This window comes from Triticum dicoccoides, chromosome 7A, assembly GCF_002162155.2.
Source record: "Triticum dicoccoides isolate Atlit2015 ecotype Zavitan chromosome 7A, WEW_v2.0, whole genome shotgun sequence".
Lineage (NCBI taxonomy): Eukaryota > Viridiplantae > Streptophyta > Magnoliopsida > Poales > Poaceae > Triticum > Triticum dicoccoides.
The window spans coordinates 7,278,343-7,292,661 of NC_041392.1; the positions used below are offsets into that span (position 1 = coordinate 7,278,343).

Consider the following 14,319-nt stretch of genomic DNA (forward strand, 5'->3'; position numbering starts at 1 on the left):
TTTCAGAAACATTGGTGACGTTGAAAGCATTTCCGCGTATGTTCCCTTTTTGCAACAAGAGCTTTGTTACGGAAACACCATTGACTATTGCAACAAGAGCTTTGTTTCAAAAACATGTCGTATAAGGCTGGGACGGATCTAGCAAGAAGTACTCTCCGACACCAACAACGGCGACGGAGAGGCCGCTGGCTGCGCCGCGCGCCACTGGAATGACCATATGGTGGTGTGGATCTCAGTCGCCGATGTCGGGTGACGGCTTGCCCAATCTAAATGTAGAGAGGAGAGATGTGAGCGACGGAGCACCCGCTTGCCCGGGCTCGACAGGTGAGGAGGCCAAGAAATAAAGAAGGGATGGAAGTGGGGCAGTGAAGGCTGGCTTCGCAGGCGAACGACGACTGCCGGAACGGGCGGGCGGCGACCACCGGCGCGCGGCGAGTGTTTCCTTGCGGTGCTGATTCGGGGCGAAAGATCGAGGAAAATGGGCATAACGTACGAGACAGGGACGTGCGGTTGCAAAAAAGCGTGGTGCTGGGATCCACAGGGGACGCGTGGCACTTAATCGAGAAGGTAGACGCAAGCTTGATTATCAACCGGCCGACCAGAAGCTTTTCCCGTAAAACAAATACCAGAAATAATAAAAATTACATTCAGATTCATAGATCACCTAGCGACCACTACAAGCACTGAAGCGAGCCGAAGGCGCGCCGCCGTCATCACCCCTCCCTCACTGGAGCCGGGCACAATTTGTTATAGTAGACAGTTGGGAATTCGTCGTGCCAAGGTCCTATAGGACCAACGACCCAAAAAAGCAACCGCCGCCAATGAAGAGAAGTTTAGATCCGAAGGATCCAACCTGAAGACACATGAAAAAGGACGAACAAAGACCGGATCCGAGCATATCCACCAAAGAAAACCACTGATCAAATCCAGCGAGATCCGCCGGAGACACTCCTCCACACCCTCCGACGATGCTAGACACACCATTGGGACGGGGGGATAGAGGAAAGAACCTTACTCCAAATTCAAGAAGCCGCCATCGTCATGTCTTCTTGAATAGGACACAAACCCTAACAAAACTTGAAGAAGCACCTGAAAACGGAGCCCTCCCATCGGCAAGGGCCGGGATCCACCATGCACCCATGGCCCTAAGGCCACAGGAGACGTGGGAGATCGGCGCTGCCGCCGACGGGCAGAAACCATAGTCCCTTTTCTTGGTGGGGAGACAAAGGGAGGAGAGACGTACGTCCTTATAGCCACAAAGGGCTAGCATCAATTCTGAGAATTTAATCATCTTTTGCATGCATTTCACCCTCTCTTACTTCTCTAATATACTTCCATCCAGTTCCTATTTTCCGAGAGCAAAGTTTTATTCGCAAAGCAAGTCTGGTCCATCGTCCGAGAGCCGCGGAAGTAAAGAAGACCAGTAAAAAAACACCCACTACGCAAGATATATCCTGCAAAATAGAGCAAAGAAGTGGGACGTGGCCCTACTCAGTTTCCAAGCACGGATAGATAAATTTATCTAGACTCTCTTCTTACCTTCTTTGATTATGTCTGCATACTCTAAACCAAAAATATAGGACGCCGATAACTGTTACACATGTGGTGTATTAGGTGGTTGTTCTGCACGCCCTGTGTGACACGGAGACGACCCCGCCCGCACGACCGCGTCCGGGCGCGCGCAGCCACAGCCCGCACGTCCGGTGTGTGGTAAAATCGCCCACACGTCCGGGCAAACGATCGCGCTGCCCGCACGACCCAGCACGCCAGTCGTCCCGGCCTCCTTTCGATCCCCAGTCCGACCCGCCGTCGTCTCGTACCTCTCGATCCCCTACCTCCATCGCCTTCCTAATCTGGTTGCCATGGCAATCAGAACAGATCCACAACGCCTTCACGTACCTAACCACACATTTAGGATCGGCAGTTAGGAGGCTTTGATCGTGGTTCTGTTATTTGTAACAAAACTCCCCCTTTTCCTTATATATGTGTGTGCTAGGTACATGGGACCAGAACCAAAAGTTGTTATATGTGCTCCCGATCAAGGCACATTTGTGAGAGGGTGGAGACTTTGTCTCCCTTATTTTTTTCTTGGTTTGTTTACGGTGAGATCAATTCCAACATAGACACCCAACCTGCCAGCTGCCGCCGCACCACCACACCTTCTCTACACAATTTCACCCATGCTTCACCGCTTTGGCCATGCCAACCAACCGTGCCCACCTGGCGAAGTTCCCGCACACTGGCTTCTCCCACCACGCGCCGGTAGGGCGCCACCCAACATCTCCATTGGACTAATCCTGCTAGTTTGAAGTATTCCGGGGACACAAATTTGAACTAGTAACTACCATCAAACGAGCTGTTTGGTATGCTAATGAGAACCTCGGAGGATGATAAGCAAGGAATTTACCATGTCAGAATTCCTGCTGCTAGCATGCCGATTCACACTCATACTGAAATTGAACAGTGGTGTGTAGACTTGGCAATCTGAGCCTTGTATGCTTGTAAGGGGCAGTGGCCTCGCTAAATCTCCAACTGTTAGAAATTCGAGTGCAAAGTTAGTCGCTTAACTAGCGATAAAATTCACACGAAAAAATCTCTAAACCGCAGAGGACACGAACCTGTCGTCACAGCAGACGATGAAGACCTCCAGCAGCTTGCGAAAACTGGCATGCTCCTGGAGAAGTTGAGCTGCGTCGTAGAAAGCTAGGAGATTCCGAAGGCGTGGACATTTTCTGAGAAATCTGCCGCCGACGCTGCAGGGTGCGGCCTGCGCATGCGACAGTGGTGGCGGTGCTGGTGGCTATTGCGCCCGCGACCTCCTTACAAGGAGTGAGCCGGGACCAACGGCGATGCGGCGCTGAGTCCCGGAGGTGGGAAGAAGGCGGTGGTCTCTGGGCTAGTCTGTATGCTTTCCATTTTAGAATAGAGTTCGCTAGATTAAAAAGGAGTTTTACTAGAGCACATATGATTAGTGGTATTTTGTTTCATCACTGCTTGAGAGAAGCAAATCAAGTGGCACATCAATTGGCAAAATATTCTTATGAGTCTCATAATGAATTTTCTCTTATGTAATCCATGATGTACCTCCGTTGACATCGTCATAAAGCGTCATGAGGCGAAATTTCAAAAAGTAAGAAAAAGGTATAAAAAAGGAGTCATCTATTTAGCGACCTTTTTTATACAACTTCTATTTTGCAACCTGGCCGTGCGAGAGGCATTTCCTATTTAGCGCTGTAGGCGCCCATTACAGTGCATTTCAGCAACCGTGCGAGAGGGCACAAACGCCACACCTCCCTTGCATGATTTGGGCCGGCCTATATGCCCTGTTTTGCCTTTCTTTTTTTGGGTTTTTGGCTTCATATTGTTCATGATTTTTTTGTAAAAGCGAATTTAAAATATCTTCAACAATTTGAAAATGCTCTTGCATTCAAAAAATGTTTGTACATTCAAAAAATATTTTTAATATTGAAGACAATTCTTGTATTCATAAAACTAACCTATTTCAAAACAAATTTTGGTGTAATTGAAAATAATGTCACGAATTCAATAAATGTTCATGAATTTCAGAAAATTTTTGCAAATTTGTTACCAAAAATGTGGATTAAAAATATTTCATGAGTTTATTTTGTTTTTACGAACTTGAAAAGAAGGTCCACAAATTTCCAAAAATGTTCATGATTTGGAAATAATATACTCATGAATTCGGAAAATGTTCACAGTTTTCAAAAACTGTTCACGAAGTCAAAAGATGTCCATGAAGTTAGAAGAATGTCCGTGAGTTCAGAATTTTTCCACTAACATCAAACAATGTTCGCTGTGGTTCAAAAGTCTTCGTGATTATCAAAACATTGTTCGCGAATTCCATTAAAATGTTCACCAATTCAAAAAAAATCATGAATTTGAAAAATATTTTCAACAACAACAAAGCCTTTAGTCCCAAACAAGTTGGGGTAGCTAGAGGTGAAAACCATAAGATCTCGCGACCAACTCATGCTTCGGGCACATGGATAGCAAGCTTCCACATACCTTGGTCTATAGCTAGTTCTTCAGTAATACTCCAATCCTTTAGATCTCTCTTTACAGACTCCTCCCATGTCAAATTCGATCTACCCCGACCTTTTTTGACATTCTTCGCACGCTTTAGACGTCCGCTATGCACTGAAACTTTTGGAGGCCTGCGCTGAATATGCCCAAACCATCTCAGATGATGTTGAACAAGCTTCTCTTCAATTGATGCTACCCCAACTCTATCTCGTATATCATCATTCCGGACTCGATCCTTCCTCGCGTGGCCACACATCCATCTCAACATACGCATCTCCGCCCAACTAGCTGTTGAACATGTCGCCTTTTAGTCGGTCAATACTCAACGTCATACAACATTGTGGGTCAAACCGCCATCCTGTAGAACTCCAGTGTATAGCGGACTGATAATAATTTGAAAAATATTTTCAATTCCAAAAAATGTGCACAAGTTTGAAAAATATGTTCACGATTTTTGAAGGTATTTTTGCGAGTTTGAATTGTTTTTCACAAATTCAAAAATTATTATCATATTCCAGAAATGTTGACAAGTTTTTAATAATGTGCACAAATTTTGAAATTGTTCACAATTTCATAAAAGTACATGAATTGAAAAATATTAGTGATCTGGAAAACAAAGTTTACAAAATTTAAAAAGGTTTGTGAATGTGAAAAAATGAAAGAAAGAAAAAAACAAAAATAAAATAGAAATGTAAAAGAAAAAAGAAAACTAATAAAAAGAAGAAAAAGCTAAAGAAACACGAAAAACAGGTTTAGGGAAGGTTCAAACCCGGTGGGGGAAAAAACCCATCTAGAGAAGGCTTGGACGAGGAGGGGGAAGGTTTGGAGAAGGTGGTCATGGCGGTCGACCCAGTTGGGCCCAGATTGGAGATGGCGACAGCATTGTCGGCGGGCCAGCATCACACCGACCTCTTAATGGAGGACGTGTGGGAGCACTTCTGCCTCTTAAATGTTGGAGTAGCACCTCGTGGGGGAGGTGCGGCTCGAGGCGGAGCGCACGAACGCTGCCGCCCTCGTTGAGCTCCATGACGGCCCGTCCCTCATTGCTGAAATGCGTGCCATTCTGAAGTCCATGGAGGATGAGCGGGTGGTGTCGACGAACCACCACAGGATCTTCATTCATGACCAAGAGCCGAAGAAGACCTGTGTAGACGAGGACACGCAGATGCCTCATGCCGCCAATGACCACGAGGCCGGTCGTTCTGGCGAAGGGGTGATCCCGATCCCCTCGGACAAGAAGTAGATATATTAGTTTGCAGTATATGTGATTTTTATTTTCAGATGTAGTTTTAGCTCGTTTAATATATGAATAATAAATAAATCTATGAATGAGTTGTAGTTGTAGCTCGTTTGTAGTTCTATAGGCATTGTTTGCATATAATATCGAAGGTTAAAAAATAGTGAGTCACACCTCCAACTGGACTGGGCTTTTTATTTTTTTTCAGTCCGGCTGGAGAAGAAAAGCTTTCTTGAGCGTCCTCCTGTCTGTGTCGCTCCCAGAAGCTCTTCGCCGCCGGCTGCATCCCCGCCGCCCGTCGCCGCCCTAAACCAAACCAAGGTACTACCTTTCCCGAATCACCACGGCGAGGAAGAGGTCACCACCACCAGCTACTACCTGATTTTCTTTGGCCTGATTCGTGATTCCCTCTCTCCATCTGCAGATCTGACCCCTGCCCAGGCCCTTCTGCTTCCGCTCCCGCTCCATGGAGGAGGCGGAGAAAGGGGAGCTCTTGGAGAGGAACACCAAGCCGAGGCTGGACAGCCATCCGGGGCCAATGGTCGGCCTGCCCCTGCTCACCGACGACCTCATCCTGGAGATCCTCTCCCGCCTCCCCGTCAGATCCCTCCACCGCTTTAAGTGCGTCTCCGTGTCCTGGCGCGACCTCATCACTGACCCCGCCAACCGCAAGAAGCTACCCCAGACTCTCGCTGGCTTCTTCTACATGACCATCAACAACAGGATCGGCCACCACTTCGCCAGTGTCTCGGGGGACAGCGCAGCCCCGTTCAACCTTTCCATCCCTTACCTGCACAGTAACAAGTACGGCGGCATCACCCAGTTGGACGCCTGCAATGGCCTCCTTCTCTACTGTGGCTTCAAGAAGAAGATGGAGAGTTGGGATGATTTCTGTTTTCTAGTGTGCAATCCCGCCACTGGGAGGTGGGTGGAACTGCCCCCTAGGCCGCCTGTGCCCGCAAGCAGATATTGCTGTACCACAAGTCTTGCTTTTGATACGGCAGTCTCATCCCATTTCAACGTTCTTCACTTTGAGCAGACCGTTCCGGGAGCTTACATCACAGGAGTGAACATCTACTCGTCGCGGACAGGAGCGTGGAGATTCAGGAGTGGTAGGATGGTTGAGAAAGTGGTGCCGCTCCATAGTAAATGTGTCTTCGTCGGCGGTATGATGTATTTGATTGGCAACCTGATGGGCTTCAACAAGTACGTGCTGATGGTGGTGGACGCGGAGGGGGAAGTGTGGAAGACTATCCCTGTGCAGTACGGCCGAAGATCTTCCACGATTGGAGTGTCGCAGGGGTGCTTACACTATGTTGTAGCTTCAACGATTTCAGTCAATGATAGTAATGAAATCCTAGGTTCTGGGATAACACTTTGGTGCCTCAAGGATCATGACAGTAAAGAATTGGTTCTGAAGCGTTCTGCCAACATCAATGGGCTTATGGGCATGATTGGGGAGAAGTACAGGGTGGCTGAGATTCATCCAGATTGTGACACCGTTTTCTTGATGTCATCTGGAGGTGATACCTTGGTAGCGTATGACATGCAACATCAGAAAGTTGATTGTATCCTTAATCTTGAGAAAGGCATTACAAAACCAAAACGGTTTCTACCCTATGTTCCTCTGTTCTCAGAGTCATGCAGATGGGCAGTAGCTTTACCTCAAGCCACGCCAGTGCTTCCTCCAAGAACCGTCTCTTCTTTTGGCTGAACAATTTGTCTGTGCACATTGGAATCTGCTTCAATCATGCCACTGAATTTCCAAAGAACAATGTTACTCTTGGCCTGTTTTGCCTAGCTAGCACTGGTTGTTGTTCTGGGCATGTGTTAGTCGTTCCATGTGGCTAAATTCTACTGTAATTGCTCTTCCTTTCCATAACAATCAGTTTATTATGGTTATCCTAAATTTTGTTGCAGATTGTGAACCTGCTAGTGTTGTGAAAGGGTCAATCAGACTGGTTACTATTGAAAATGTCTAGTTGACATTATTCATTCAGTATTTTCATAAAACACCGCCTTTGAGCAAGTTCTTTTTATGTGTGTTTGTTGAAGCTAATGAATTCAGTAGAGCTTTGGATCTGTTAATCACAGAGAAATACATACATACATACATATATGAGACATATGGGCTAACTACCACCGGGTGGTAGGATGAATTTTTCATATATATATATATATATATATATATATATATATATATATATATATATATATATATGGCTGTGTTGCTCGCTACCCTGTTTGAGTCGGCTTAACCAGCGTTGTTTCTGTGTATGTTTGTGATGTGGCGATTCCTGATTCTTGAATGTTCTTTTTAGGACCCTGGAATGTCATTTATTCCTAGAAAACCTCCGAGCTGCTCCAGAACTGATGATGTATTTATTTTAAAATTGGCATGGAATGAGTCAGACGCGTGTAGCAGTTTTATATTCATAAAGAGCCAGCCACCCATTTGTCAGTCTAAACATTTGCCGCAATGAGCAGAGGGTTGAATCCCAACTAATATCACAAATAATCTTGGTCTAGTGATTTCAGTTTTTCCCCTACCTGTATAGATCATACATAATCCTGGTCGAGTGATTTTAGTATTTTCCCCTACCTGTATAGATCATACAAATCTTGGTCTAGTGATTTTTGTTTTATCCCTACCTGTATATCTTCAGTTCCTTGGATTGGATCCAAAGTGAACTCCCGTATCCTTCTCTTTTTAGATAGCATCGGTGAATTAATTAACCAAGAACAGAAGGTGTCTTTCTGGAGACCTTCACTACATGAAATGGCAGCAAAGATTCAAACAAGAGTGGTAGCTACAGAATGGAAGCTGGGAAAACTGCTCGTCATATGTATGTCAAACTTGTTGCAGGCGGCAACAAAAAGGACAGACAGGCGCCTCTTTTCAGGTGCCTGGGAAGAACATGGCACACTCCAGGTACCACGCAGCTACCTTGAGAAAATGTAGTAGTACAACAGAAGAATATTGTTTGTTCTCAGATCGTTTATTTCAACTAGACTAGAGCTGTCTGGAGTTGAATATTCTGCCAGCTGCCTGCTGTCTGGAGTTCTTGTTTCAGAAACTTACTTTGGTTGATATGAAAGGGAAGGTGCAGATATGACAGGCTTCTTATCTTTGTACAAAACAAGTTTGTTTAAATTTTTCTTATAAATTGCCGGCCTATGATTAATAGATGGATGCTCTTCCTTGATCTCCCTTGAAGAAAATGATCCTGGAGGTTGTGTTTGCCAGGTTCTTATTATCTTGATCTTGACTGGAGGATCGGGAAGGATTCAGGCTGCATCTGGTAGTAACTGCAATCAGCTTTCGCTTGTGCAAACTGTGCGCCCCATCTAGGATGGAACAATTTTGTATATTACCATGTATCTGAACATTGCAATGTCACAAGCTTTTGACCAGGGAACAGCTCTGCCTTGCTTATCATTTGTTGGAACACCTCCTTGTTTGGTTGGCCATCATCGAGAACAGGTCGAGCGCCAGCTGACCTCTCCAGTTTTAGCAGAAGCTCTGAGAATTTCTGGAGTTCCTTTCAGAGAAGAATTGATATGTTACAACAGATTACTTTCATCCGTCTCTATGTAGCAGCGAACTCCTCTAGTTTTCTGACTGCTAGGCCATGTTTGAACTGAACCGAGCTGGGAGATGACAGCAGTGAGAAGAAAGAAGAATGTCGACATGTTCGATGTAGCGACCATCTAGCTTTTTCTGAAAAGGTGCAGGATGAGCATGTCCTTGAAGGCATGGAAATCCAGTTCGTCTCCCGCTCCGCAACACTTATCAACCAGGTGAATCAATACGATCTATCCCTTTTTTCCCTTATATATACATTGTGGTGATACCTTTATAATTTTGTTTTGTGATGCAAAAGATCATGGATTTTCGGGCTGCAGATTAATAATTTTCTGAGACAGAATTTTGTAGAGGGGTTAATTAAGATGTGCAATGGAAAACGTTATCTTTATTCCCACAGTGTTACTTGTGAGAGTAGGTACTCTGTTTATATTTCGCTGAAGCTGAAGATGGATGAAAGTAAAGTATATTTGGTTGAAACGAACATATGTGCCCCAAATGTTATATTGTTGGATGATTAGATTGTGTTGCTACACTAATTGAGCCGGTTCAATCAGCATTGTTCTATGTGTTTGGGATGTGATGATCTTGATTCTAGAATGAGAATAGACAGTATGACCTGAGAAGAGATGAATTAATCAAGATTGCCATTTTATTCCAAGAAAAGCTCGGAGCTGGTTGAGAACTGATGATGATTGCTTTAGATATGACACTAACTAGTGTCATACTAAAATAGTATGTGCTTTGTCGTAGGTATATAATAGCACTCCTCTAAATTTATTCTATTCTTTATCTTCACTTTTCCATAGAAAAGTATAGCTGGCACAAAAACAAAAGATAAAATAAATTTGTATCTCTCATTTAATCACAAGCAACTACTATAATAATTAAGCCATCACCACATTTGACAAAACATTACTGGAATGTACATGGCTTCGAAAATTGATCAGTGATAAACTTACTAGATCATGATACATTTATGAGTAAACCACCAACGGCAATCAGCAGGGGCCATCCGAGCATCTTCAAGTGCCAAGTTGAAACGAGTAACGCAGAAGCGTCAACGTCTCTGATTTGAATCCAAGAGGGAAACTACCGGGGGAGCTCCTATAGGGCGCTTCTTTGCGGAAGTAGCGCTCACGCAGCCACACACTTGGGCCTGCCCAACGCGCGTGCTCGCTTGGCATGTTGCTTTTGGCTGGACAGTCCCTTCGCTCGTTCGCTGTTGACTGGGCGCTGGAATGGTCAACCGCTGACTTTAGAAAAAAATCCTAAAAAATTTCGCAAAAATAAAAAAAATTATGAATTCAAAAATGTTCATGGATTTTAAAATTTTCATTGTTTTTGAAAAAAATTCATAGATTTTGTGAAAAATGTTCTTGAATACCAAAAAGTTCACGAATTTGAACAAGATCATCATTTAAAAAAAAATCAAAACCCAGAAAATTGTTCATAGATTTTGGAAAATTTTCATCGATTTTGAAGAAAAAATTAATAAATTTGAAAAAAGTTCACGAATTTGATTTTTTTAGAATTTGAGAGAAACAAAAAAAAGACAAAGGAAAAAGAACAAGAAAAAAAGAAAAAAAGGAACAAGAAACAGAAGGAAAATAACAATGAAGAAACCATCCGTAAAAATGTCCAGCGAACCAGAAATAAGCAATTATACCGGGGGCTTTCAACGAACTGAGAAAGAATAAAAAGAAATGAAGAAGTATGAAGGCACATGTGTTAGTTGTCCCTAGTGTTTAATGCGGTTAAGACTTAATGAATAGATCACAAGTTCGATTCACGGCGACACACCTATTTTGCGGTGTGCGCTTGTATGCTAAGTGCAGTGACGTATAGTTGTCCCTAGTGGTTAATGCGGAAATGCCACTACCGGGAAGGCAAGGAGGCACAAGACGATGATGCTAACAAATTTAGGCTAAGACGCATCGCTAATTTATTTGCATCACAAATCACCATCACTGGCCTCAATAATATGATAAAGCCGCTAAATTGTACATGATAAAACTTGGTTTTGTATTTCGTTGGATGCACGCTATTGATAAAACTTGGTTTTGTATTTCGTTGGATTGGTTCCTTTCGGTTTTGAACTCGGTTCTCAACAAGATGATAGGATAAATGCAACACCTTTGAGCTAAAAAAGAAAGCCTTCTTATTAAAAAAGAGGACGTGACAAAAATATGATGCGATAGAACTTATCTATGTGGAAAAGGAAAAATCTTTCGCGAAGGAGACATATATTTGTGGGCGAGTTCTTTTAGCGTATCAGACATTTCATGTTGAATTTTGCTTGAATGAGAGAGGGATCCAGAAGGACCCCGAAACTGCAAACTGGTCATGCATTTTATAAAGAGGGCCTCAACAACTGGATGAGAAACGTGATCGGGTCTCTGACATCTTCATGGTTGTAGCCACGTCGTCGTCAGGGACATCACCTCTTCGGACGGAGAAGCTTCTATGGCACCACACCATAGACGGATTAAGAAGATGACTAGATGAGTTGCCTCCCTTAGGCTCTTTGGTCGAGAGGAAGAAATAAGAAGGCCACTCTTCGACCTGCATGTAAGGCGGCGACATGGAGTCAGCCAATAACCAAGCACCTTGGTTGGCGCCGTACTCAGTTCCAATCAGCCACCGAGGATGAGCACAAACCCAAACAGGATCACCATCTCCTCTCTGCTTTGATTCCACCACCATGGTAACCTTGGAAGCTCGAGAGAGTGCTCCGTAGGACAGAACCTGGGAGGTTATTGGTTTAGGCACCGACTTTGCGTTCTATAGCAGCAGCTGACCATCAGCCAGCACCGCCAGGATCACCACCACCGAAAGCCACCAACCACTGCTCCCTTGCGCCTGTGGCATCCTCCACATCGACATATCACCAGACGCCACATGGGCAGAAGACAACCTAAAACTAGATGCTCTATTCACAGAACTACACCGAGCACCTCTCCCTTTTCTACTCCAGCCGTCTGAGAAGATAGTGGATCGAGCCGGAAGATGCGTCTCTCTCTCGACTCTCAAAGGCCTCTCTCGAAGCGCACGAGCTGTCTCCTCCCTTTCATCAACAGAGGTCACAAGTGACTATTCGAAAGCGCAAGTGGGCTATTTCCTGTTGTATATATCCTCTTCTTCTAGTTTTAGTGTGGATTTTTCTTTGAAAAAGAAAAAAAATCAATCAAGTCCAAATCGGGACTATGTTTTTTAAAAACCAGGATTATGGCTGGTTTTACAGTGTTGGTAATTATCCTTGGGGCTGCCATAATCCCTGCAGCGATGGCTCCGTAGAGCAGCGTGTGGTGCTGGTGGTGCTGGTGGTTGGCGGCGGCGATTTGCTTGGGGCATGCGACTTTCTCGGTTCGGGCAGATGGACGGACTTGATGTAGTGTCTCTAGGCATGGTGAACTCCAGGTGAATGCCTAGCAGTGATCTTGGTCATTGCCAACGACGACGGCGTCCTAGGATGTTGTTCCCTTGGAGGCGTCGTCGTCGAGCCCCTTCACCTCCTTTAGGCATTTGGATCTAGTGCTTTTCCGGGTGCAAACCTATGCTTCGGCTTTGGCTGAACCGGGCGGCGGCGGCGTTCACGTCGCATCCTTCTTGGGGGCGTCGCTTTGGTGGTGCATTCCTATGCCTTGCGTCGAGGGTTGGCATCCCCCGACATCTTTGCCACCGGCCAGGCGGGTTCGCAGCCTCGGGGCCGGTTTGGAGGTCGGGGCGGCGGTTCCGAATAGCGTTTTTGCTTTGTGGAGAGTCGAGTCTGGTCATCAAGGTGGTAGAATCGTTAGCTCGTCGGGTTCGCGACCTTGGGTTCGGAGCAGAAGTCAGAGCGGCGGCTCTGGAGAGCAGTTTTTGTTTTTGGTCATCGGGGTGACAAAGTCGTCGGCTCGTTTGGGACGCGGCCGCAGGGTCGGTGTGTGCGTTGTTTGAGGTTTGTATGTCAGAGCGGCGGCTCCGGTCGTGTTGTAGGGTGTCGATTCTCGGCGCTTGGGCGACGAAGTCATTGGCTCGCTTGGGGCGCAGCCTCAGGGCTTGTGTGGATGTGCCACCTATGTATCGGTTTTCCGTCGTTTTCCTTTGTTAACTGGTAAATTCTGTTCTTCTAGGAGTATATGAAAAGATAAGATGCACCGGAAGATAGTAGTACTAGTAAGACTAGTAAACATGTACATGCAACGCACATCTATTATTATCACCAGATGCATAGAAAAATAGCCTAATATCTCCTCATCATTCATTTTGTGAAGTGTGTTAAGATACCTCAAAAGTCAAATGTTCTTTTGTTGACCAAATTACTCCATGTCACATATTTCCTCAGCTGCAATGCCAATCCTACTGAATGAAAACAATGTTAACTGGCAATTGCACTAACTTCAACTACCAACTTCTCATATCCTCATTTTTTGGGTACCGACTGCTCCTATCCTATTTTTCTACTGGGAGCCCGTTGTCGATCATTCTACAAGATGACAATACTTCAGGAAATGATTACTACAAGCACATTTTAATTTTCTTCAGAAACTATACTTCACAAAACAATATCTTCAAAAACTATGGAAAACTTATAGGGAATTGCAGGCAAATGCACAGTGCATAATTATTAGCTAACACATAAAAATGATACGAAGTTAACAGATAACTTTCCTATCCAAATATCATGGCAGTCATATCAAACAAAAGTTGAATGGATCAACTAATGAAAAGATAATGTTACATTGTTATTCACCTTGCTAGTGTTATTATGCAAATCAAATATAGTTTTTCCACCTAGTGACGTTATCCTCAGTTTTCTTTTACATGGCTGATAGCCCCTTCAATCATTTGCTCCTCCCCTGTTGCTCTAATATTAAAGCTCCTATACTCGCTTCTCATATGCTTTCTTCAAGTCATTTCAAACCTGCATGAGTTGTCATATACTCTCAAGCTAAAACTAATACTCAACCTTGTTACATGAAGATTTCATTCATTCTCCATTATCTCAGCACTTCATGCTTTTATAGTAGTAGTACATGAGTCAAAAAATCCTATGGAAAGAAAGTTCAGTTTTTCATGCAACCATACCAATCCAGTAGCAGTACGAGAATAACAGCTGAAAAAATATGTCAGCTTAAATTGCATAGGGATGCAACCATGCAAATCACATAAATGAATTTGTTTCTCAGTTACTTTACACAAACAAAATAAATAATGACTTGGGTTAAAAATATTGATATCATCTATAGCACAATGCGAACAAAGATAGTGTGTTGTATATGAATATTTCAATCAAAGGCTAGCATAGGTCGTCTGCTCCATGGAGAATGATGGTCAGCCTTCCATTCTCGATGATCCCCTTCACCATTGCCACGAACTCCCCATAGTCAATTTGAACATCCTAATCAAATGTAGACACAGTCAATTTGCATTTCAGATTTTTAGTAATTAGCAAAATAGTACAGACTAT

General features: G+C 44.2%; 1 protein-coding gene across 2 annotated transcripts; it reads left to right on the top strand.

The window, feature by feature from the left end:
• Positions 1-5,488: 5,488 nt before the first annotated feature.
• LOC119327899 (F-box protein At5g07610-like) lies at positions 5,489-7,294 on the top strand. 2 transcript variants are annotated; one of them, XM_037600972.1, is made up of 3 exons: positions 5,489-5,602; positions 5,706-6,205; positions 6,321-7,294. In XM_037600972.1, the coding sequence occupies exons 2-3, from the start codon at positions 5,748-5,750 to the stop codon at positions 6,349-6,351; spliced, it is 489 nt and encodes a 162-aa protein (XP_037456869.1). In that variant the 5' UTR covers positions 5,489-5,602; positions 5,706-5,747; the 3' UTR covers positions 6,352-7,294. The 2 variants fall into 2 exon arrangements, with proteins under 2 accessions (XP_037456869.1, XP_037456868.1); XM_037600971.1 differs by having other exon boundaries at positions 5,706-7,294.
• Positions 7,295-14,319: the final 7,025 nt, after the last annotated feature.

Coding starts and splice junctions, on each gene's coding strand:
- LOC119327899 (XM_037600971.1), top strand. CDS start 5,748: ATGGAGGAGGCGGAGAAAGGGGAGCTCTTGGAGAGGAACACCAAGCCG.